General features: G+C 44.3%; 1 protein-coding gene across 5 annotated transcripts in view; it reads right to left on the bottom strand.

Moving 5' to 3' along the window:
• The window catches only part of PTPN2 (protein tyrosine phosphatase non-receptor type 2), an 82,072-nt gene that overhangs the window by 2,344 nt on the left and 53,692 nt on the right, over positions 1–26,036 (bottom strand). For 2 of the 5 annotated variants that reach the window (XM_029065122.2, XM_029065126.2), the window contains 4 exons: positions 22,944–23,153; positions 19,928–20,089; positions 7,886–8,082; positions 4,510–5,973 (listed from right to left, as the gene is read on the bottom strand). In XM_029065122.2, the coding sequence (XP_028920955.1) occupies positions 5,766–5,973; positions 7,886–8,082; positions 19,928–20,089; positions 22,944–23,153 (777 nt within the window). In that variant the 3' untranslated portion in view covers positions 4,510–5,765. Of the gene's footprint in view, positions 1–4,455; positions 5,974–7,885; positions 8,083–19,927; positions 20,090–22,943; positions 23,154–26,036 lie in introns of those variants that run through there. The other 3 variants (XM_029065123.1, XM_029065124.2, XM_029065125.2) reach the window with 3 other exon arrangements.

Below are 26,036 nucleotides of genomic sequence, written 5' to 3'. Positions count from 1 at the left end.
TCATTCTTACAAGATATCTAGTTCCTCCCGCCGAGGGACGTCGTGTATAGAGAAATCAAATCTGAATGAGTGTGTCTGGGACTCCATGACTCCGGATAAGAGGATGCTCTCATTTCATTACACTTGCAAACGTCTCCTACAACTGCAGTGCCACAAACCTATACGAAGAAGGGCGACCTACATATAGGACATTAAGCAGTTAGTGCATCATTAACTCTGGGGGAAAGCTGCATTGCTGGGGTCCACAGTCGCTACAGATTTAGGGGTGATTGGGCCTTCGGCCAAAATGACAGAGGGGCCCCGGTCCCGAATTGATCCTGGTGTGGGTGAGATTTGTGGGTACTTGGAAAGAAAGTCCCAACTGCCTACTTTTCTAAGTTTCTTGGAAATACTGGCTGTGAATTATTCCTCCCCACAGACTACTATTTGTAAGTCCCCAACGTAAAGGTCTACAGGCAAAAATTGGTCATTAAACCAAGCTTTCAGTCATGTTCAAAAGCTTAAGTACTGGAAGATTCAGCCTGGGACGGGGCAACTTTCGTCTGAACATCTACACAGAGTTTGCTTGGAAATAAGGGATGGCTAGGCACTCACTTCCCAGACACAAAGTTAGGCCCAGAACCCTCTCCTGAATCAGTCGGTGGTATTCACTGAGCACTTACTCTGTGCAGAGCACTGTGTTAAGCGCTTGGAAGAATAAAACAGAGGCGCTTTAGACACATTCCCTGCCCACAAGGAACTTCCTGAATCAAATGCAAATTAGGATTTATTTCATGACTGCAATTCTTCAATAGATTGAATATCACAAACTCAAACTGGCCAAATCGGACGGGTAACGGGGAAAACGTGCTTGATTGCTGTCTTGGGAAGGGTGTAGTTGAAGGTGAAAACTAAAACATCCATACTGTTTCTCACCAGATGCCCCAAAGAGCACGGATGTGGGCTGGGTAATCCACAACAGATTTCACATGGAGACAAAATGTGTCTAATGTCAGCGATTGCACAGGACACCCTGAATTTCATGCCCAGATAAAGATCGCCCTGTAGAATCGGGCAGAATAATCATTCACTCCTGCTTCCCGATCGACCTCTCAGTATTTGTTCTGACTTTGCAGCCCCCTCTCCCGTGAGAACCCAGGGCAGAACCCAGGGCTCCTCAAATTCTTCATGGGCTGCACCTCTCTGTGAAAGCCTCAGCCCCTCAAACCAAACGAAGCTGCATAACCAGTGCCTCTGAGGGGGAAGACAAAAGTAGTATGAGAAAAATAGCTGCTGCTGCAGTGGAAAATGGAATTTCCTGCCCTCAGGAGAGCAGAAGGTGACCCAAGGCCCACGCTATTTTCCCAAGAGGATTTATTTGGAGAAAACAAATGAAGGAGGGCAAACGGTGGCTGGGCCCACCACTCGATGCCCTTCAGAACCCGAGAGGAGGCGAGGCTACACGGTATGAAGAGTTCCTCACTGGTGACAAGGGGAAACACCCAGTTACCTGCGACAGAAATCGGGTTGCCTCACACCAAAGGTAGGAGTAGTGTTTAACAAGCGTTCACTGTTTGCAGAGCACTGTGCCAAGTACTGGGAAAGTATTAAGCAGAAATTAGACAGAGACCCTGTTCCTCAAGAGGCTCTCAAAAGTATTTTCCAGACCTCTCTCTGTAAACAGGAGACGCTATTCAAATCCTCCTTAAATCCTGCTTTCCAAAACGGGCAATCATCCACAAAGACGAACGGATCACACAGACAGGGGACGACTGGATTGGTGAAAAGGCGTCGAGAAAAACACGTGGCCCCCGACTCCTCTAGGAGGGGCCTCCACACAGGGGACCGAAAATAACCTAAGAGAATCCTTTCCATTCTCACCCAGCTGCATACCCACTGCCTCAAATTCAATCTATTGATCAGGTGCTTTTGAGTGGTTATATAAAAATGGAAAACCCAGATTAGCTTCCCCATTCCTGCCTCGTGGATTAAAATGCTGGACTCTGGGTTGGCCCACTGGCAATTTTGAATTTTAGAACCAGGTACACGGTTCTCCGTGCCGTCTCGAGTGAGAACCAGTCTCGTGAATGGCCTAGCTCTCCACCTCCTGCCCTCTCTGCCCATTCGCCACCTTTGCCAATGTCCGGTTTTGGTTGACCGGTCAGATCCACGCCAGGTCCCTTCTCCAAACTCCCAGCTGGCAAGCCGGAGCCGAGGGTCTTCGGGCTTAGCGTTGCGAAAACTAGACGGAGGGTGGAGCGAGCCTGTCAGAACCCCCCTCTCTGTAGCCCAAGCTCCGAAAATAACTCAGAATGGTGGCGTGGGACGGTCCGGAGCGTCCCCCCGCCATAGGCTTGGCTCTAGAATGGCCAGGATCACAAGGCACCCAGAAAATGTTCTCAACCGCTGGGGCTCATGGTGTCCGGACCTGGGCTCCACTTGAGCATTTATGTAAGGCCTCTCCCTCAGGTGAAGGAGGTTCCTTGGCGGGTCGGGGGAGGAACTCGATAGAGACGGTCAGGCCCGGAACCCAATTCTAGTAAATCAATCGGCAAAGTTATGCCATTCAGTGATTAGCAAAATGTTCTCTCAAAATGACTCTCTGTTCAGCCAATGGCTTAGAAATGCTAATACCCACAATGGCTGCTAGAAGCAGACAAGGAATCGGTGTGAAAAATGTAACCACTCTCTTCTGACTATAATATTCTTCACTTTATTCCAAATATTATATGGAAGGCAGAAGGTATCCCCATTTTACAGATGGCAGAGGGGGTCTAAGTGACTTAAAATGGGAGGGCCCAGAGCTCATGGAGCACAGTCAGTTCTCTTAGCCTTTGGTAATGGGGAAGGCCTGGATAACTAAAATCCAGGGACAGGCCACCAAAACTACAGTTTAGAAATCCTATTGCCGAAGCTGCTTCTAAAGGTCGCAAAACTCCCTTTCCTCCCCTCCCTCATTCTTGAAGTTTCCAAAGATGGGTGGCAGAAGAAGAGAATAAGAGAATCATAAAGCCTAGATAATCCACAAATCCACACCAAGTTATCTGACCAGAACCATTCTTCTGAAGAGATCAGAGTACTCTGATATCCACCTCCTTATTTACTCCCACAGCACTGCTGGGAGAAAGAGCTCAGATTTTTCAAGTGGGGAAACTGAAGATTCAGAGAATTCTCTTCTATAACTGGCTGCAACTGCCAGGCAGACAGGAAGCCTAGTAGTGATCTGGTACAACGTGAGAATTGAGCAAACTGACAAAGAAAGTCACAACACGTAGAGGTTTGTTGGCTTGTCGTGATTCTCTCAACAGGCAGAGGTATAGAACACACCCATATGAAAGCAGAGTACCTTTTCTTTCTGAGGAACGTTGATATCTGCCCACTCTTCTCTCTGCTAGCTCCACCTACAAGCATCATTCTGCTTATTAAAGTTCAGGTGCAGGACATCCCAGACTAGGGAATTCCGAGAAAATGAGCTATAGGACCTGAAAGTCTCTTGTAATTACCAAGCAAACAGTCCAAACTCATTGCTTTTCCATGGCCAGTTACAAACAAAAAACAGCCGAGAAAGTGTTTGGTCTGACTGTAACTACCCCAGCACTTTAAAAAAAAAATGATTTAAGTACTTAATAGGTGTCAGGTGCTTTGCTAAGCACTGGGATGGATACAAGATAACAGTCCCTGTCCCACATGGGGCTTCCAGTCTTAATCCCCATTTTACAGACGAGATAACTGTGGCACAGAGAATTTAAGAGCCGGGATTAGAACCCAGGTGCTTCTTAGCTCAGAATTCTGCACATAGCAAGCATTTTAATAACTTCCACAATTATTATTATTCTTAAAATTTGCCCCCGGGAAACTATAATTCTTATTTGTTTTTAGCAGCTCCTCAATCCTCCTGGCTCACCTGGTCCTAGAAGAGGAAGGAGTGAAACCATTCCACAGACCCAGAGCTCTCACCCCTTCTTGGTATTTGTTAAAAAGGAGCGACCTTAACAATGCAAAGTCACAGAGAGGGTTGAAAACCAGAGACACGCAGAGGTTTGAAAGGCCCAACTAAAGCAGATTGTGTCCAAGGGGGAGACTGGTGAATCTGTCAAATAAATACCAGTGATGAACATCTCTGAGGGTGTTGGGAGGTTGGAGATGTTCATCAATGGTGTATATTTTTATATATTGGTATATATATATACATATATATATATATGTATATATATACCAATATATAAAAAATCAAACACACATAGATATATCACTTCCTCAAGTTTTGGAAAACACTTTTTCAGCAGAGCTGACTCCACTGATTAAACAATGAAATCAACAGTCTTCCCCAAAATAGAAGGAAAAGATAAAATATCAAAGCTTGCTGCAAAGAGAATAACGAGAAGGTTACGATTTGGGTCCCTCTACTCAACCGTTAACGAGGCAAAATGTAGAGTTCGTTTAACACAGAGATATCAAATTAGGACACAGGCACAATTTACAAAAAAAACCTTATTTAATAAGTAGAAATAATACCACCCACAACCTGTATTAAATACTTTCAGTGTAATTTAAAGCACTTTATTTAGGAATGTTAACCAAAAACACTTTGAGATTCTTGTCTATACTAACTACGCTCCCGGTGGGTAGACCTTAAATATTTGTGGCATAAACTTAGAGTTGACAAAATACAGGCATCATGGTAAACATTTAATGGAATGTTTGAACTTTAACAAAGTTAGCACTTAAGTGATAGCTAAGTCTCAAGACAGTTTCCATTAAACAATGTGCTTTTGGGGGCCGTTTTCAACGATCACATTTAAAGGGACACTGTCAGGACGAAAATCTCAACAACACTGTAGAGAAGCTGAATGCTGCTTCTTTGACTCTCCCTCAGCTTGGGGTGATATACTGGTCTTTTAGTGAACTTCACTGCTCAATAGCACAGGAAAATGTCACTGAAATTCTTGAGAAAACAGAAAGCAACAGTCACAGAGCCTTATATTTAAGTCCAGACCTGCCTAACAATGTTCCCCAAAGCAGCTATTTCCTTCAGTTGTTTTTTTTTGTTGTTGTTGTTGTTTAAAGGGAGAAAATGCAAAACAAGACTGCAAGATGGAGTTCAAGTTGCTTATTCAGGCCTCTGTCCGCTCATACTTAAACTCTTGTTCAGTGGGCAATTTATTCAACCATACAAATTAGAATTTTTAGCTCCAAAATCAAATACTGTTGTGGGTAACAGATCTGTTCAAAGCAGGCGTTTCAAAAGTACAGTTTAACTACAAAAGAGTTGGATTAAATAGGCAGTTATAAAATGTTTTCACCCTAACATCAGAATATAAAATGTTGCTGTCCACGTCAAGAGTACATTACACAATTTGCACAAAGTTATGGACTGGTTCTCTGCATGAATAATAGTAATGTAAATAATAATAATAATTCCACAGTATTTATTGCTTATATCAGTCGTGTGAATTAAAACCCATCCAGACACCGGAGACGAATCCTGGCGACTGAGGGTTTTTCTCTACGGGATCGGGTGAACTCTGGCTTTTGAAACGTCTAGTTGCAGAAAGCTTGTACCTGGTTCTAGCCAACATTAACAGCTCTACAGTTTACAGTTTGGTTTCAGAAGTACCTGCAGTGAAGAGTCCTGAGAGGTTGACCTGTGACCATTTTACACCACTCATCGGTCGCACCACTTTCTGATATAAGGATCCCGCTCCTCGAAGCCGAACCCTAATGATTAACGGAAGCCAGACCAGCTACGGGAGCGGAGAGGCTCGCTGGGCAAATCAAGTGTTTACTTACAAGGAATGTTCCTGAAAATACAGTTTCCAGCAAGCATAAGCTCCAACCAAAATGACTGTCCCGAACCCCAGCTTAGTGAGAATAGGTTTCCAATATAACCACCTTTTTCTTTTTCTTTCAGTCTCACTTAGCCTCTGTTTCATCTGTTGCACCTTCTGTGCCGTATTAGCTTTTCTGTCTTCCCGCAGCCGCTTCCGGACAGCGCTACAAAGAGATAAAATCCAACAGTGCAGTAGGATGGGGTTAGTTGAACGAGCGGACACACGGTGGTATACCTGCACCCTCAAATTCTGGGGCAATTCCAAGAGGTGGCACGAACGAGGAAAGAGTTCCGAGGGGCTACGCGACCTTCCTACTGCTTTGGAAGATCCCGCAGCCGTTTCCGGGAATACCGTGCCGCGGCCCTGGAGGGGAATCTCCGGTGTCTTTTGATCTGGGTAGGAAGGCTCTCACCCCGGTTAAAAGGATCCAGACCCAGAAGCGGGAATGGCAGCAGGCGGAATAGGAGAACGGTGGAATAGCAGAATGAAAGCCAAGAGACCTGGCTTCCTTCTCCACCATTTCGCCTCCCTCACCGACAACACCCTCGCCCTCCCCGCCTCCCCCCCACCAAACACACCCCCGCACACCCTATTAATGCCAAACCAGCGAAGCCCCAAAAAGAGGAAGCTCGATGGGATTTCAAGGACTTTTCCTCAACTTTTAACAGCAGCAGCCTCCCCCATACGGCTCCTTCTGTCCAGTCACCAGCATTTCCTCCTCCTGCCTAAAATCCCCCCCGCCCGCCCCACCCCAATAGAATGACAGCAATTTCAACAGATGCAGTGGAGAATGCCAGGGACAGAAAAGAGCCTAGGAGGCACGGAGTGGCACAAAACAGGTTCCGTCCTCAAACCGAAATGCTCGCTCCTTAGCGTTTCTTACCCGCACAGAGCCGGTTCATATACTTAAGGGTTGATGTAATTGGAGATTTTATATTTTCTTTGCTTAAATGGGTCCCAACAGCCCCACTTCCAAAGGCTGAAGGTGTTATCCCAGTTATCTGCAGGAGGCCCACCGTATATAACGCATTTTCTTTACAGGTCCCTTGCCAAACAAATTAGGGCTGAGCAGGCCCTGTTAATGGTTCACAGAGACACAGAGCTTTAATGAGATATAAATCTAATCCTTTTTCATTAGAGTGCCGAAGTCGGCTTTGAAGCGTTACTACGGCTGATTTAACTTTAGAGTAACGTGTCCGCGATAGATCAAAATTCAAAATGGAACTAAAACGGCATATCATAGGGAAGGAGATTATTTGGGGGACAATTCACTAAAGGTAAATACGTTTACAGAAAATCTCTTGTTAAACTAAGCCAGAGGATCAATAATGGTCAAAAGAGATCATAAGGTGTGGTCAAGGGACTTTACCAATCTCAAAGCAAATAAATCTTATTTTAGCAAGGCCAACTGGATGAACTGACCTTCTCAGAATCTCCCATCAATTAAGGTGGTGGGTAATCCTATTTTACAAAGTAGATATGCAAAGGCAGTAAGGTAAGTGACTGTCAAAATAACGGGGGGGGGATTAGACAATGTGGCTCTCTCCTAATTTTTAATTCCAAGTACCCCAGACCATACCGTGAGTCCCATTTGAGACCAGAGACTGTGGCCGACCTGATTATCTCGAATCCACCTCACCATTTGGTACAGTCCCTGGCACAGAGTCAGAACTTAAATACTGTTATTATCATCATTACTCTTATTCTCTTTGGTGGTGGTTAGAATGAAATTTGGGAAGTTTTGAAATAATTCAAGTTTCAATTTTCATCAGATCAATGCCACGCAAATCTGGATTAGCACAGTGGTATGCTTATGTACAAAATAAAATTTTCGGTCCCAGCACCGCGGAGTAGCGACCACGTCACAGAATGCACCGTAACGGACACCCCGTAAATGTCAAATGACCGACTAAAAATACTACCTAAAAAATTAATCTGGGTTGACACCTTCCAGACCGCAAGGGAAAGTGTTTAGTCACTGGAGAGGCCGCCGAGTCGCTCTCATGTTCAGAGAAGGTCTTTTAAACAATCGAGTAGTTTCTTTCTTCCAGTCCAATTCTTTTCAAGTAGCTTACCTTTCAGTGTTTCCTTCCACAGAATCGTGCGTTTTACTGGAGATTTCCGTCTTAGTCATTCTGTCACCCGCTGCTTCCTCTTCTTCTAAACCCACCCTATTCCCGTTGAACTTGTCAGTAATGATTCTGTTTCCACGGGGTGGAGAGAGTTCATTACTAGGGGCCTGGTCTTCTTTAGAAAGCTCTTTCCACCGTTTCTATGTAGGGAGAAAAATACAACACGTTGGTACACAATTTCGCAACCCCTAAAGTTCAAAATGAGGCATAACTCTGAAAGGACCGATGAAGAATTCTGACCCTAAACTGACCCAGTGAGCAGAATTTTGCCTCCCAACTTCAAATCTGAAAACACGCCGATGACATAAATTAGCCAGGTGTACACAACTACATACCAACCGCACTCAATTCACCGTAGATGCTCAAAACATATCGAGATCAGGTTTTTCCCACACCACATTCAACGGGGCAAAGTCCCCTAGTACACAAATTACTCTCTGGTGGGTCAGTTTGGGAACTTTGGGAAGCATATGAACTGTTGAGTCACCGCTTAAGAAATGACTGATATCCAAGTGGCCCGGAAGAGTTCATACAAATCTCATGTTGACAACTGCATTACTCACTGAAGAGAGTGCCACCCGGCAGCTTCAAGGATCATCAACCGAGGCATGTTATTATTTGTCCCGAGCTGCTATTATTTATAATATTTGTTAATCAGTCATATTTCCTGAGCAGAGACTGTGGGCAGAGCACTGTACTAAGTGCTTGGGAGAGTACAATATAACAGAATTGGGAGACGTGTTGCCTACCCATGGGGAACTTACGGTCTAGAGGGGAAGACAGATGTTGAAATAAATTACAGATATGCACATAAGCGTTGTGGGCCCGAAGGGGCGGTGATTAAAATGGGGTGAATAAAGGGTACGAATCCAAGTGCAGGGACGACGCAGAAGGGAGAGGGAGAAGGGGAAATGAAGGTTAAGGCACGGTAGGCCTTTTGAAGAAGATGTGATTTTAATAAGGCTTTGAGGAGGGGCCGTGATCGCCTGTCAGATGTGAAGGGGGAGGGAGTTGCGGGCCAGAGGCAGGACGCGAGCAAAGGGGATAAAATACAGTAGGTAGGTTGGTGTTAAAGGAGTGAAGTGTGTTGGTTTGTCATAAGCAATCAACGAGGTGAAAAAAGAAGGGGTAAAGAGATACAGGGCTTTAAAGCCGAGGGAAAGGAGTTTCTCTTTGATATGGAGAACCACTGGAGGTTCTCGAGGACTGGGGGAACATGATAATAACAACTGTGGTATTTGTTAAGCACTTACTACGGTGCCAGGCACTGTTCTAAGCACTAGGATGGCTACAAGCAAATCGGGGCGGACAGAGTCCCTGGCCTGTGTGGACCCCTCAGCCTCAATCCCCATTTACCAGATGAGGTAACTGAGGCCCAGAGAAGTGAAGTGACTTGCCCGAGGTCACACAGCAGACAAGTGGCAGAGCAGGGATTAGAATCCATGACCTTCCGACTCCCAAGCCCGCACTCTATCCACTACGCCCCGCTGCTTCTCTATGGACTGTACGGTTCTATAGAAAAGTGACCCAGACAGGAGACTGAAGTATGGACTGGAGTGGGGAGAGAGAGGAGGCAGGGAGGTCAGAGGAGGCTGATGGAGTAATCAAGTCGGGAGAGTATAAATGCTTGGATTGACGTGGTAACAGTTTGAATGGAGAGGAAAGCCGGGATTTTAACAATGTTGTGAAGGTAGAACCAACTCGACTTGGTGACGCTGAATATTCGTTCATTCAATCGTATTTGAGCGCTTACTGTGTGGAGAGCACCGTACTAAGCGCTTGGAATGTACAATCAGGCAACAGATAGAGACAATCCCTGCCCAACGACGGGCTTACAGTCGAAAAGGGGGAGACGGACAGCAAAACAGAATATGTGGTCAAGCAATCTGCCCTGAATGAGAGAGAAGAGTCCAAGATGACAATAAGGGTACGGGCTTGTGAGACGGGGAGGGTGGTGGTGCTGTCTACATGATGGGGTTTGGGTGGGAAGATGAGTTGTTACTGACATATTAAATTTCAGGTGTGGTGGAAGTAGAGATGTCCTGAAGGTAGGAGGAGATAATAATAATTATAATAATACTGATGGTATTTGTTAAGCACTTATGATGTGCCAGGCACTGTACTGAGCACTGGGGTGGGGATGAGCAAATCTGGTGGGACACGGGCCCTGTTCCACGTGGGGGCTCACAGTCTCAATCGCCATTTTACAGATGAGGTCACTAGGCCCCGAGAAGTGAAGTGACTTGCCCAAGGTCACAGAGCAGACAAATGGGGGAGCCAGGATTAGAACCCATGACCTTCTGACACTCAGGCCCACGCTCTAGCCACTCTGCCATGCCGCTTCCCACGGAAGAACTGCAGGGAGGGGGAGAGATCACTTAAAGGTATTTATTGAGTGCTTACCGTGTGCAGACCCAGTGCTGGAGAGGCAGATTTGGGAATCATCTGCATAGAGATGGTAGTTGAAACCATGGCGGTGTGAACGAGTTCTCCAAGGGAGCGGGTATAGACGCAGAATAGAAGGGGACCCAGAACTGAACCTTGAGGGACACCCCACAGTTAGGGGGTGGGAGCGGAGGAGAAGCTCATGAAAGGGACCGAGACGGGGCGGCCAGAGAGGCAGGGGGAGAACCAGAAGAGGACAGTGTCAGGGAAGTCAAGTTAGATAGTGTTTCCAAGAGAAGGTGGTGGGCCACAGTGTTAAAGGCAGCTGAGAGGTTGAGGAGCATTAGGATGGAGTAGAAGCAAATATCTGAGCACAACGCTACAAAACGAAATGCTGAGGAACGGTATGAGGATACTAGCCAGACATGATTCTTGACCCCCAGGAACGTTACCATGTAAGAAACAAAAAAATACAGTCTAGTCAGACCTCGAAGGAAGATGTAAAAATCTCACCAAAGGCACAGAGATCCGGCTTTGTACTCATCATTACTTGAGATTACGTCCAAAGATATCAAATCACGGACCCACTGTTTGCTCCTTCCCTCTATGGTGTGGGTTCTGAACGGTGCCTGGGAGATGGAAGAGTGGAGCGACCATCTTGTCTGCTGCAGGTGTTACCTGGGATTTGATTTCATCCTGGCTTGGCATCGCCAGTCCCACCCAATTCAGTAGCAACTTCCCACCTGTTGAGCGTGGGCTCCGCTCCCTCCTCCAGCTCGTCAACAGACACATTCAGAACAGAACTGGACCCGGTAGTGATCCCACCGGATACCACCTCGTAAATCTTCCCGGCTGATTACCCTCTGCTGGGGGGGTACTCTGGGCCGGTTCTGCATCCAAAAGGCAGTGTGGCCAAATGGTGAGAGTCTGGGCCAGAAAGTCAGAGAACCTGAGTTTTAATCTCCGCCACTCGCCTGCTGCGTGAACGTGGGCAAGTCCATTCACTTCTCTGGGCCTCAGTTTTATCAGCTGCAAAGTGGGGATTCCAAAACCTGTTCTCCCTCCTACTTGGACTGAGAGCCCCACGTGGGATAGGTACTGTTGTTTCCCCTCTTCTAGACTGCGAGCCCACTGTTGGGAAGGGACGGTCTCTATCTGTTGCCGAACTGTACCTTCCAAGCGCTCAGTACAGTGCTCTGCACACGGTAAGCGCTCAATATGACGATGAACGAATGTTCAACCTGATTAATTTATATCTACCCCAATGTTTAGAACAGGGCTTGACAAATAGCAAGCTCTTAAATACAGTAATAATAAAAAGTATGGTCATGCCCTCACTTTCCCAGTTTGTCAGATGAGCAACGGAATGCCTTTCCAAAATCTAGTCGGAGCACACTAATCGCTTCTTCCTTTCAAGAGGTGAGTTCCTATCAATAAATAGAACAGTGCTCTGTACACAGTAAATGCTCAATAAATACGACTGAATGAATGAAGCGATTAGAAGAGCTGCATTAAGCATTCAAATGGCTTGTGCAGGTTTGACAGCTAAAAATAACAGCTGGACCTCAGAGTTATGGCAGCTCTTTCCTGAAAAGTACGCTCATTATCGAGTTCCAGAGAAGATTTCCTCTGAAAGTTATCGTTTCCTCTCATTAGCAGTGAGAGGTAATAGAACTTGTAATCACAACATTGAGTTATGCTCAGTCCCTAGTGGCTCTTACTCAACTGGACAATTAAACCCTGTCAGTTTGATTTACCAAGGAAAACTGAAACAAAAAAACCCACCAAAAAACCAAACCAAAAACCAAAAAAACCCACTCCTGAAATACTTCAGAATGGCAGAGCATTTGATCAACATTAGCAAACAGATCCTCCCTTTTTAGGGACCTGAAAAAAATATTTTCTGCTAAGAGACTTTTCCTTAAATAACCTCTCTCTTATTTATAGCATTTGTTAAGTGCTTACTATGTGACAGGCACCGTACTAAGCATAGGGGTAGATACAAGCTATTCAGGTTGCACATAATCCCTGTCCTGCAAAGGACTCCCAATCTGCCATTTGTCAGCTGTGTGACTGTGGACAAGTCACTTCACTTCTCTGCCTCATCTGTAAAATGGGGATTAAGACTGTGAGCCTCAAGTGGGGCAACCTGATTACCCTGTATCTACCCCAGCGCTTACAACAGTGCTCTGCACATAGTAAACGCTTAACAAATACCAACATTATTATTATCTAATCCCTGTTTTACAGATGAGGGAACTGAGGCACAGAGAAATGAAGTGACTTGCCTAAGGTCACACAGCAGACAAGTGGCAGAGAGGGGATTAGAGCCCAGGTCGATGCTGCTTCTCTCTTTTGGATGCATCCCAAATCATTAAGATTTTGGTGACGGTAATTCCTAGCTGTCCTTTGAACACTTTTATAACACAGATCCTCACTTTCTTTGCTGGGCTTCAGGTAGTAGGGGACTAAGAGGGGAAAAAAGAGAGTCAAGTGTGGGGTGCCAGGCCCCATCAGAAAGGTAATATGCCACTATTTCTGCCCATGAGACCTGGATGAAGGAGCTAGGAAGGTCTTGCCTTCCCTTCTCACTACACTGAGTATTATTGGTCCTCACAGTGTGTAAGAAAACCCACCCCCTGGGCCTAAGCTAGGGTGGTCCCAACCAGAATCTTCATATGCTTTACTGGGGCATTTTCTGTTAAGGGATTTGAAAAGGAATGGAGGCAGGAGATATATATATATATTTTAAAAAGTTACCCCACTGGTCTGAGTGATTTTGCTAAACAGCCACTGTTTAATTACTGGGCTGTTAATCTTTTTTTTAATGTTTTTTCTGTCCCTCCTTTGAAAGCCTAGTAGATACAGCATGGGCCTGGGAGTCAGAAGGTCCTGAATCCTGGCTCTGCCACTTGTTTGCTGTGTGACTTTGGGCTAGTAACATCACTTCTCTGTGCCTCAGTTACTTCACCTGTAAAATGGGGATTAAGCCTGTGAGCCACATATAGGACAGGGACTGTGTCCCACCTGATTAGTTTGTACCTATGGGGTGGATACCCCAGCGCTTAGAACAGCGCCTGGCACATAAGTGCTAACAAAACCAGATATCATAAAAAGGTAAACTACTTCGAGGCAGTGACAACCTTTATTCTATTTTCAATGGGTAGATCTAAGGACTTAGAACAACATTATAGGCATTCCAGGCACTCAATATATACTACCGATGATTTCCCATTCCCGAACACATTTACTTACTCATTTGAGCTTTTTCTGATGTCTATAAATAAAATCTTATAGGGTGAGTAGGTAAACTTCTTTAATAAGTAACAAGTCAGGTATATTTTCTCTTACTGTTGTGCTAAACTTTTACGGACCTAAATTCAAGCCTGCTGTTGGTGGTGAAATGACTTGGTCGCTAGTCGGCAAGATTATTTATGCACCCGGAGATTTAGGTCAATTCTGAAAGAAAGCTCACACACTTGGCAAGTTAGAAAAGCCTCCACCATAAAGACAATATGTTTTTAATGGTATTGTTAGCACTTCCTATGTGTCGAACACTGTTCTAAGCGCTAGGGTAGGCACCAATTAATTCAACGTCCCTGGTTCCACATGGGGCCCAGAGTCTAAGGAACAAGGAGTACAGGTATTTAACCCCCATTTTACAGTTGAGGAAACGGAGGCACAGAGAAGTTAAGTGACTTGCCCAACATCACAGAGCAAGCAAGTGGCGGATCCAGGATTAGAACCCAAACTCTCTGACTCCCAGGTCTATCCTCTTTCCATGTGGCCATACTGCTTCTCTAATGTGCAATAAAACTGTTTTAAAATGCAGTGAAAGAACTCTTTTGGGGCGGGGGAGGTTTGTTAAGTGGAAGTCTTTTGGATGTAGGTCTTTAAAAATAGATGAAACTACGAAGATGAAATGTTAGGACAACAGAAATCTTAAATGAAGGTCTTTCACCTCTGACTCCCAAGCCCAGGCTCTTTCCACTGAGCCACGCTGCTTCTCTAAATTCCTCAGCTTTTTCCAAACCTCTCCCCAAAAAAAGGCTTTTCAGCCATCTGATTGTTTTCAAAACTTCATCAACCCCCCGCAACTGATTGTTAACAGAATGCTTCAGGGAAGTTCATAAGAAATGCCTACAAACTTCATTATTCGAGGCCATCACACACTGGGAGTGGAGAGAGAGCAAGAATAGGATCCTCCATCCAGCGATGGAGGAGGAGGCAAGAAAGCAAAAGGTACTGTTGTTCCCTTTAGATCCTCAAAGATGGACAGACTGGAGTTGGAGAGGGACAACAGAATTTCTCGGGCAAAAGGAATTGGTTCAGATTTCTGAAATCACTGGGGGTCTCCTAAAAAATTTCACAGGTTTAACCACTCATTCATTCGTTCAATCGTACTGACTGAGCGCTTACTGTGTACAAAGCACTCTACTAAGCACTTGCTGGCTCTCTTCCCCTGAAAATGTTTGGTGTGCAAACTACCAAAATGATAGAATTCCAAGATTCATTTATCTCACCTTTCAAACCATGCTGAACCTGGCCGTGTATCCCCTAAGAACTTTGCTATCCTAGCCCCGCAATATTCTCTCAATTTTCTTACACTCTACTATTTCCCCTTATCACCAATGCATTTTAATGTCCGTCCCCAACCCCGAAGACTGTAAGCTCCTTGTGGACGGGGATCGTGTCTACCCTGTACATGTACTCTGTTGATTGATTTAGAGGAAGAGGATTATTCCTTTTTCATCTTAACATACCTTTGCTGGGCATTTAGGCACTAAAATTTTTAGAGCTCTTTGCATTTTTTTGCATTCTTTGTGTTCTGTGTCTAAGAGGGGAAGGGTGCATGCAAAAACGACAGTTTACCGCCAACGTGGGCGGCTTTTCTGATTCTACCTCCTCCTCTGCCTACCACTCAACCCTGGGAGGATGTAGGCAAATGAGTAGGGGGCTGGGAATAGGTGGTGCCCATGTGTCTGGGCCCTGGAGTGATGGAGGGGAAGACACGCTGGGGCAGAGAAACCACATCACCTCAATATTCTGCTTCAATTTCCTTTCCCCGCACCAAAGAGAGCAGAACAGGCCCAGGGCAAATTAGAGGTCTGCCAACTCGACTGCATTACACTCTCCCCGGCACATACTACAGTGTTGGGCAGATCAAGATCACTGGAGAACCTTGAGCTTGGCGACTGGTTCTCATTGTTCTCTATCAGCTCTGCCTCCATAGCGAAACTGGTCTACCCAGCCCCTCGACAGCAGCAGCCCGGGCTGTAGGTGGCCCTTCATCTCTAGCTTCTCATCCCTCCAATTCATCCCGCACCCAGTTGCAAGCATCAGCCGCTTCAACCGTCACTGGAATCTCGTCATCTCGTCCCTCTCCTCCGATGATTACAGAGGCTCCCGAATGCTTCTGGAGCAAACTCAAAGTCATAATTAAGGGTTTCAGATCCCTCTAATGCTCTCATCTCCCTCACCTCTTGGTTCTTTGATCCAGCAGAGCAAACCCGCTTATTATCCTTCACTGTGACCGGCTCGGAATGGCCTCGAAAACTTCATTCACGTTACTCCCTCACTTTCAAATTACCACTCATCCCCTCTCTGCGAAAACACTGCCCTCCTCTCCTACAAAACACAGCTCGAGAATCACGCCTCGCAGAAAGCATTCCCAGACTCCTTCGGCAACACCCCTAGGACCGTCAGGTGCGAGTAATCCTTTATAATTCTACATTTAGCTGCTGTTTTCTCCCCTCGAAACCTGTACACTCACTGAGAGCTGGGAACAAGTCTTTTCTTTTAGCTCTTCTTCCCGCGCCCTACAAACAGCAAGGACTCAAATATGAGGCCAACCCAGATTACATCTTCCCGCAGTAGCTATCAACAAATCACTTCTCTCCTCGGCGGTGACCGCTACGACTCCAATCTCCTACACTGCATTAACGATACACTTTCTCCCTCTACCCTCACAGAAAGAACCATCATTTTTACACTGGAAGTCCTCCTGGTTAGTAATAGCACCAACAGTAGTACTAATAATGGCATTTGTTAAGCGCTTACTATGTGTCAAATGCTGTGCTAAGCACTGGGGGAGATACAAGGTGATCAAGTCAGACACAGTCCCGTGTCCCACATGGGGCCCACAGTTTAACGAGGAGGAAGAACAAGTATTGAATCTCCATTCTACTGATGATGAAACTGAGGCCCGGAGAAGTTAGGTGACTTGTCAAAGGTCACACAGCAGGGAAGTGGTGGAGCCGGGATTAGACGCCAGGTCCTCTGCCTCCCAAGCCAATAACTCTATCCAGAAGGCCACACTGCTTCTCTACAGGCTACAGCTAAACCATCACTGGACATTGGACATTAAGCAGGGAACCGATGCTTCTTATGGTTGACCTAGCCAGGATCTTGATAAAAACTTTTATAAAAAGCTCCTCTGACTGCTCCAGAAATGATCTCTGCACACAAAAGCTCCATTCTAAATAAAACACAGCTGGTAAATCCAGTCCATCCACCCTTCAACCTTACATTTAGATCCCCCAAATAATGTGCCTTAAGTTGACTACAGTTCTACTTCAAATCAAGCACAGAAAGTGCCCAGCAGGTGTGGATAAACTACATATAAGCATATAAAGATCATGGGAGAAATTACATTTCAAGATTTTTCCAAAAGCTGTTTTTATTGAAGTTCACAATCAATTTGCCTTTCCAGAAAATAGGTCAGGTCATAGTTGTGAGATATCATGTGTGAATGGCCTGATTTTAGTGAAATTAAAGCTCCCCCCCCTTTAAATGTTAATTTTCTGCTCTGAACTACAGAAGCAGTTTGGGGTAATGGGAAGAGCAAAGGTCTGGGATCTCCACCTCTTGCCTGCTGTGTGTTCTTGGGTAACTTCTCTGTGTCAGTTTCCTCATCTGTAAAATGGGGATTTAATGCCTGTTCTCCCTCCCCCTTAGACTCTGAGCCTCATGTGGGACAGGGACTGTGCCTGACCAGATTACCTTGTATCTATCCCAGCAATCACTTCTGTGCCTGGCACTTAGTAAGAGCTTAACAAATACTGCAGTTATCATTATTTCTGATGGTGAAAGTTATAAGATATTACTAGCAACAGCCAGAATCAAGGGTGATGACTGAAAGTAAAGAGAATCCCACCTACAATGATAGAAGTAACAGTCAAAAATGCACTGATGTCCATCATTTTCTTAGATTTGGCTTCTGATGCACCTTCGGAACCCAGTAAACGTTGCCGCTTGAAAACTCAGTACTAAAACTCTGACTTCTCAAATTTCCCCAATTTTAGGACTCGACTACATTGAAATCTCTGTATATTTTCTGAAAAAACCATAAACATTGTAAAAATCTGAAGCAAACAGGAATAATTTTTCTTAACGGTGTTAAAATAAAAAGCAATGTCTTAGATTCCAGGCCTATTGCAAAGCACAGAAAGGCGATAATGTGGAATTGTCTCTGTATGTCTGCAAAGAAGAAATTCAGGATTCCAAATTCCCGCAGTTTCCTAAATGAGACACTCACCTTTCAGAGATAAATTTCTGGGTGAGAGAATTGCATTTGCCCTTCTGAAAAACTGAAAATGTGCAAAGGGGAAATCCCCCACACAATACAAAAGTGAAAAAAACACTGTGTCAACCAGAAAGACAAATACCCAGCTGAATGGTGTTACAATGACACTGCTCATGAGAATTTTAATTTATTCTTTAACGCATGATTTTAATGATTTTACTCAGCTATTTTTCAGAGAATGATTGGCGGTGAGACGGTTACATGTCAGAATAACAATTCTAAATTTGATTTAAATAGAAGGGTGGAAGGAATGGGTTTGTGGTTCTTGAATAAGACAGGAAATGGGAGAGGAAGGAGGTATTGACTTCTCAAAGAAAAGAAGTCACAAATATGTCACTCTGAGATCTACCGGGATCTGGCCATAACATAGGGAACAACACTAAATGGGTCAAGGAGATCCCAAGTAGCCTGGATCAGGGCCATTTAAACCTCTAGATCCCACAAACTCCCCCCTTTCAAGCCGGCAGAGGGAGGACCCGCTCAGTTCCAAATGAACCGAGCTGACCACAAACCCAACGTGTCAGAAGCTCCTGGGGCATTTCCCCACCCCCCCATCGACCGAATCCCTGGGCCACTTCCCGTTCAGACTGGACTCCAATCTGGTCTTTGGAAATCCCTGTTCAGAGGCAGGACCAAGTTGAGCCTGGGTCACGTCCCGTTCAGATACTGGACAGGGGTCCAGCTTTGGAAGCCACTGTTCAGGGCCAGTACCAAGCTGGGTAAAGGTCCAAATTTCTGGGCTGCGTTCTAACAACCACTCACATTCGATTGAGAAGCTATGGAAAGGGGGGTAGTCTCCCAATATTATCACTTCAAGGCTCCAGGGTCCGGGGCTGGACGTGGGGGGACCCAAGGGGGAAGATGCCTTTCCAAAGCTTCCTGCCTACTCTCACCAGTGAGCAGTCCCGCCCATCATGAGATTCTTTCATTCATTCAATAGAATTGAGCACTTACTACGTGCACAGCACTGTACTAAGCGCTTGGACAATTTGGCAACAGATAGAAACAATCCCTGCCCAACGAAGGGCAGGAGGAAGTCTACTTAGCCAACATTTGGAAAAGAAGCGACCATGTGAACGTAGCTGAGCCATTCCTGGAGCGGTTGATGAATTCAAGGACTATTCCACCTTAGGAGTAATGGAATAATGTTTCATCTTTACTTTATCACTGTTGCCTTTGTAGTTATTACTCAGTTATTCCTTCCTATATGTCTGTCACCTACCCTGCCCTCTACACTGTGACCTCCTCTTGGGGGAGGGACTGACTCAGTAACCTATTTTTCCCCAAAACTTAGTAGCAATGCCATGAAGTGCTTACGGTGTGACGTCGGTGAACTAAGGAGGCCTGAAATGTTCATTACTATGTTATGTGTTCTTTTATTTGCTTCAATTTCTTTTCAGTTCACAGTGCAAAATTCCCTTCTGGGGGAAAAAACCCCAAAAAACAAAACCACCAGCCATCCAAGTGAGTTGGTCTATGTCTTCTGTTCAAAATATCCTCTTGTGGTTGTTCCTTACAATGTCATCATCACAATGTCATCATCACAATTATCCATCATCCATTATCCATCATCCATGCTTTAAAGCATGAAAAATTTAACGTGACATTTGTTTAAAGTTTAAGGGCTGCATGAAATACTTAACTCAAGTTTTTCAAAAAGTGAGATTGTAATTCTGAAAGCTGAATTCTTTCAAAGTCTGGTATATATGATGTTAACAGAATTGAAGACTTCCTAAATTTAAGCTTTGAGAATTTTCTTCCTCTCTCAAAGTCCCCCCCCCCCCCAAAAAAAAGACTAGCAGCAAGAGGTAATCAGATGAGCTACTGGCAAAGTTTGAAACAGCAGTAGCCCCACCATTTTAAAGGTTAATTCTAGTATGTTTGAATAAACTTATCACGATCACAAAAATGCTTTTGGATTACTGCCTAAATTAGGATACATATGGATAGTTGTAAACTAGGTGTTGAATTATCAGCAAGCAACTAATTATCAACGAATTTTCTTAAAGGTTTACCTGTATAGTTGAATCCCCCATTATAAACTTTGCTCCTTCTATCACAGCCATATATGAGAATCTTAGCTGATCTGGAGTCTGAATAAGTCCCATTCGATATTTTCTCATATTCAATAATACTTGCTTAATGTTAACTGAAAAAGGATCTTCTCTTTTTTCCATCTGCAAAAAGATTGATGATATTTTGAAGACACCTTGTGGTAAAGACTTCAGGAAATAATGATGAACATGAAAAAGGTTATGCTCTTTCATCTGAGATAAACACCTCCAACTCAAAATATACGCTCATCAATTTCATGTCTGATTTTGGTGAGCACCTCTTATGATAAATGATTTAATACACGTTTCTTCTTAATGGTAATCACACCACCCCCATGATTGAAATTCTCAACCACACCCCAGTATCCTAATCTTTAGGTCAGTTTAGTTCTATATCCACAGAATCGTTACTGATTCTTTTCTTTTTACGAAATGACAGTCAAATTTTGGACACTCAGCAAGAGTGAATTTCTAGCCTCAGAATTCATCCGCACTTATAGTTGTTACAAAAAAAAATGAATAGATTAAAGGGACTGAGATATTTTAAAAAAAGCCCCTCTAGCAAGTTACTGACAAGAACATTGTTTCCAAACTTGCACCAAAATGTTATTTGAAAAAGGAAAAAAAGATCATGCTGCTACATTATCAACAGTATTTACTGAACACTTACTCTGTGCAGAGCACTCAACTAAAGGTCTTGGGAGAGTACAATAGAGTAATAGTTATCATTCTTTTTCAGGCAAATCCAAGACTCGCACTTAATATTTTTGCATGTTAATTTAGATGAACATGCATACAATGGTCAAAAAGGCCCAACTCATGAAAGTTAACATAGCAGCAAAACAAAGAAAATGGAGGGTGGTGGGGGGGGAAGGGGGGGGAACACAGCAATTTCACCTCAAGGCTAAACTGAAAAAAAAATAATCTAGGAATCGATGGAGAAGAAATGAAGGCTAAGAGGCATGAGCAAAATCTCCAAAACCATGAATTGTCAGAGTCAACATGGACTGGTGTCCCAGATCAATCAATTGTATTTACTGAGCACTTACTGTGTCCAGAGCACTGTATTACGTGCTTGGGAAAATACAATGTAAGACAGTTGGTAGATCCATGCCCTGCCCACAACAAGCTTACAGTCTAGAGACCACAAACACAAGAATAGGGGAAGCGACTGAAACCTGAAGATTGTAAATTCAACTCAAATGAAAGGAAATAGAATTCAATTACCCGGGAAATTGTGCAGCACAGATTTTGTATACATTCATGAATAACTGTGCCTTAAAGGACAGTTAGAGGGACAAGTTAAGGATGCTAAGAGCCTCAGAGGGTTTAGATTCATGGTCATCAAGTCTATAATTGATTACTAAGGACAAAGATAAGGTGTATTATCCAGTATATCTCATGGAGATAGATTTGGAGGGCAACTATCATATTTCTCCAAGCACTGTTTGGGGGCACTGTCACATGCAGAATTCAGGGCTGGTTGGACCAGTGATCTAATGATAATAACAGTAATGATAATAATGATAAGGATGGCATTTTTATGTGCTTATTAGGTGCCAGGCACTGTACTAAGCACTGGGGTGGAGACGAGCAAATCAAGTTGGACACAGTTCCTGTCCCATTTGGGGCTCATAGGCTCAATCCCCATTTTACAGATGAGGTAACTGAGGCCCAGAAGTGAAGTGACTTGCCTAAGGTCACGCAGCAGACAAATGGCGGGGCCGGGATTAGAACCCATTACCTTAATAATAATGTTGGTATTTGTTAAGCGCTTACTATGTGCCGAGCACTGTTCTAAGCGCTGGGGGGTAGACACAGGGGAATCAGGTTGTCCCACGTGGGGCTCACAGTCTTAATCCCCATTTTACAGATGAGGTAACTGAGGCGCCGAGAAGTTAAGTGACTTGCCCAAAGTCACACAGCTGGCAAGTGGCCTAGCCGGGATTCGAACCCATGACCTCTGACTCCCAGCCCTGGGCTCTATCCACTGTGCCATTCTGCATCCTGGTCTAATCCAGGATGGCATTAACAATCAAGTCAGGCACAGGTCACACACAGTCCCCGCCCTACATGGGAATCACCGTCTAAGCAGGAGACAGTTTTTAAATGATAAGCCCCACACTAAGGAAAACTCATGACGCATTCGATCGTATTTATTAAGCACTTAACTGTGTGAGAAGCACTGTACTAAGTGCTTGGGATAGAACAATACAACAATAAACAGTGACAATCCCTGCCCACAACGAGCTCACGATCGACAGGTGGTGAATTTACTTACACCTTGACCAATGTGTGTTTACGCACAGCGCAATGAGTTCTATCCAACCAGATGGTCACTGTTGGAAGAACCATCATTCCCTAATTCTTTCACTGCAGTCCACTCAAAGTGCAGAGTGAAAGCACACACTCCAAGAGAACTTTAAGTCATTCGTGCAATGGGAAAATGGGGATTTACAACTGGGGGAATAAGGGAAAAGGATGTTTAAACTAAAAACACTCAACAGATTCTTCTGTTGTACTTGAAAGGGATGAGGGGTACTACAGAGAAAGAGTCAAGCTTTAGGCGGGCGAAAAACCTTAACTTTTTTATGGTATTTACTAAGCGCTTACTATGTGCCTCGCACCGTAATAAGTGCTGGGGTAGTTACAAGATAATTGGGTTGGCCACAGACCCCGTCCCACATAGGGCTCACAGTCTTTGCCTTTGTGTGTTTACACTTTAGGCCAGGGCATCTGGCAACAAGTACTTCACGGGGTCTTTCGAAGTGAGGAATCTCTTGCGGAACTTTACTTTAAAAGAACCGCTTACAAGACTAAACTTACCGTTTCTAATGTGACATTCACAAGTGACGTAAAAAAACTAAACGAGCGGCCTACCCTCTAACGGGTCGGCAACCGAGGCGATAATGGACATTTTAGAAAGAAATACCAATTCTAAAGAAAAGAAAAATAAAATCGGAAAAGAAACACTTACCAGAACAAGACATGTGTCCACCAATGAAAATGTCCCAGATCGCCCAATTCCTGCACTACAATGAATAACTGCCGGTCCATGTTCAGCATTCAAAGAGCCAGACTCTCTCACTTTAAACAAGAAGTTAAGGAACGACGCTGGTGATTCGGGAACTCCAAAATCTGGCCACGTAGTATAATGGAAGTGTGATATTGTCCTAGTCTCACCGCTCTGGAAAATAAAAGGAAACAAAGAAAAAAAAAATGCTCGACTTCTGCTAAAAGATTTTGCTGCCCTCAAAATATCAAACCAGAGTGCTTCTGTGCACAGAACATTAGCTTCACGGTTTTCCGAGTCAGTCAGTCCACTTGTCCAATATTAGTGTCTCTGATGAATGCCCAACCTGGAACACCTAAGCCTGTGTAGCACCTGCTCCTTGGAGGCATAAGACCCCATCATCGGGCAGGGATTGTCTCTTTCTGTTGCCGAACTGTACATTCCAAGCGCTTAGTACAGTGCTCTGCACATAGTAAGTGCTCAATAAATACTATTGAATGAATGAATAAGAGGTCCCCTCCTTTTACCAGAGCTTTGGAAAGGCTCCCCTCTCTGCAGCTTTTAAAGAGAACATGGCTAAGCCCTTGAGAGGCTTCTCTCTGAAAGAGAGCCTTTCCTCACCACTCCTCTAGCCAATCTAAAATCTTATTTACACACACACACACACAAAAGTACACTGATCAAGAAAGGAGAAAACCTCCAAGAAGACTTGGGCAAGTCACCTAACTTTAAGACCATGAGCCCCACTGGGGACACGGACTGTGTCCAACGTGATTATCTACCGCAGTGCCTAGCACAAAGTAAATCCTTAACCAATAGCATAAAAAAATAAAAGCCATCCATATCTCATCTCCCCATTTTCCAACCCTGTTTCCACACCTCCTAAGCATTTTTATATTGATCCGTACAATTGGTTGCTTTCTCTCGCTACAATTTATTTTACTGTGTCTCCCCCACTAGACTGTAAGTTCTTTGAGAGTCAGGATCATGGCTCTTTATTGTAATAATGATAATAATAACAATGGTATTCATTAAGCACTTACTATGTGCCAGGCACCGTACTAAGCACTGGGGTGGATACAAACAAATCGAGTTGGTCGCATATGGGGCTCATTGGCTCAATCCCCATTTTACAGGTGAGGTACAGAGAAGTGAAGTGACTTGCCCAGGTTCCCAGAGCAGACAAGTGGAGGAGCTGGGATAAGAAACCTGTGACCTTCTGACTCCCAGGCCCCTGCTCTATCTGTAACACCATGCTCCATTTCTAGAGAAGCAGCGTGGCTCAGTGGAAAGAACACAGGCTTGGGAGTCAGAGGTCATGGGTTCTAATCCAGGCTCTGCCACTTGTCATCGGTGTGACTTTGGGCAAGTCACTTCTCTGTGCCTCAGTTACCTCATCTGTAAAATGAGAATTAAGACTGCGAGCCTCATGTGGGACAACCTGATTACCTTGCATCCCCCCAAGTGCTTATAACAGTGCTTGGCACATAGTAAGCGCTTAACCAATGCCATTATTATTATTCTCAAACACTCAGTACAGTACTTTGAATACCATGAGTGCTCAATACCACTGATTGACTGGAGGCTGACAGCTTCAAAAAAGTCCTCAAATCATTATTTTGCCTTTGGAGATAGAAACCATTTACTGTGTTCCCTGGAGGATGTTTGTTCATCAGAGGCATCAGACCACAAAAAAGGATGCTCTCTCCTTTTGCCCCCTATTTTCCTTATTTCTCCAGACTGTCTCTGATCTCTGACTAGCGATTTTAGATTTGAAAAAAATTGTTTGCTATCCCAGCCGTGCCATTCCCAGGCAACGTGTCCATGTGTGCATTATGTGCTCTACATGGAATGAGTGCACACTAAATGCCATTGATTGATGCCTACAGCGAATAACTTATAAAGGCACAGAGGAAACAGAATACCCAGCCTGAGAAGCAGTGTGACCTTGTGGAACGAGCGTGGGCTCAAAAGTCGAGAGACCCGGCTCGGCTATTCGCCTGCTGTGTGACTTTGATGAAGTCACTTTAAATGATCTGTGTCTCAGTTTCCTCCTATTATGTGCTTGGCACATAGGAAGCCCTTAAATATCACCACTTTTATTATGATGATTATGTTATATCATCATAATAATATGGAATTGACAATAAAGCAGGATCAAAACATTACAAATGTGCTTTTCTACCTATCTTCACATCCTCGAGTGTCAGATATATAAAAATATTGAAGCACACGTAAATAATGAGTCCAAAGCCTAAAGTTACTCTCCAGAAGCACCTTAGGGTGTTGGGAGGAGGATAATAATATTACCCATAATAACAATCCTATTTGAGAAGTGCTATGTGCCAAGTAATATACTATGTACTGGGATAGATACAGGAAAATCCAATTTGGACAGAGTCCTTGTACTAAGTGGGACTCACAGTTTAAGTAGAGGGAGAACAGGTATTAAATCCCCATTTTACAAATGAGGAAACTGAGGCACAGGAAAGTCAAGTGACTTGTCCAAGGTCACAAAGCAAGCAAGTGGCAAAGCTGGGATTAAAACCCAGGACGCCTGACTCTCAGGTCCATGCCCCTTCTGCTAGGCCATGATGTTTTCCAATTCAGTTTGACTGGAATGTTCCCTTCACGTCTACTAACTTCTAATAAAACAAACACTCAAAGGAGAACCCGATATTTGTCTTATGCTTTTCTATAACGCTCAGCTCACAGCTTCAACGACCAGGTACAGAATCAATCAACTGAATAAAAAAACCAAAAATTCATTTGCAGAAAGGTTTACTTTTAACCAAAACATACCCATTTTAACTTCTTCATGCTTAAATCCAAACGTTTTTCTAAGCAAATTCCATTGCCTAAGAAATTAAACCTTAATTAAAAAAAGCCATCTCATTACTACAAATTATCACGTGTAAAAACACGAGTGGTTGTGGCTTCAGGGTTTTACCCAGCTCTCAAGAGTTCCTGGTTCTCAGAGTCAGCCTGCCTGGTTGTCTCCATCGGTTCCTGGACGTGAGAGCTAGAGTCGCCTGGAGGTCCCTGATTTCTGGCTAG

Source organism: Ornithorhynchus anatinus, chromosome 5, assembly GCF_004115215.2.
Source record: "Ornithorhynchus anatinus isolate Pmale09 chromosome 5, mOrnAna1.pri.v4, whole genome shotgun sequence".
NCBI classification, from domain to species: domain Eukaryota; kingdom Metazoa; phylum Chordata; class Mammalia; order Monotremata; family Ornithorhynchidae; genus Ornithorhynchus; species Ornithorhynchus anatinus.
This window is presented reverse-complemented; position numbering and strand designations above follow the sequence as displayed.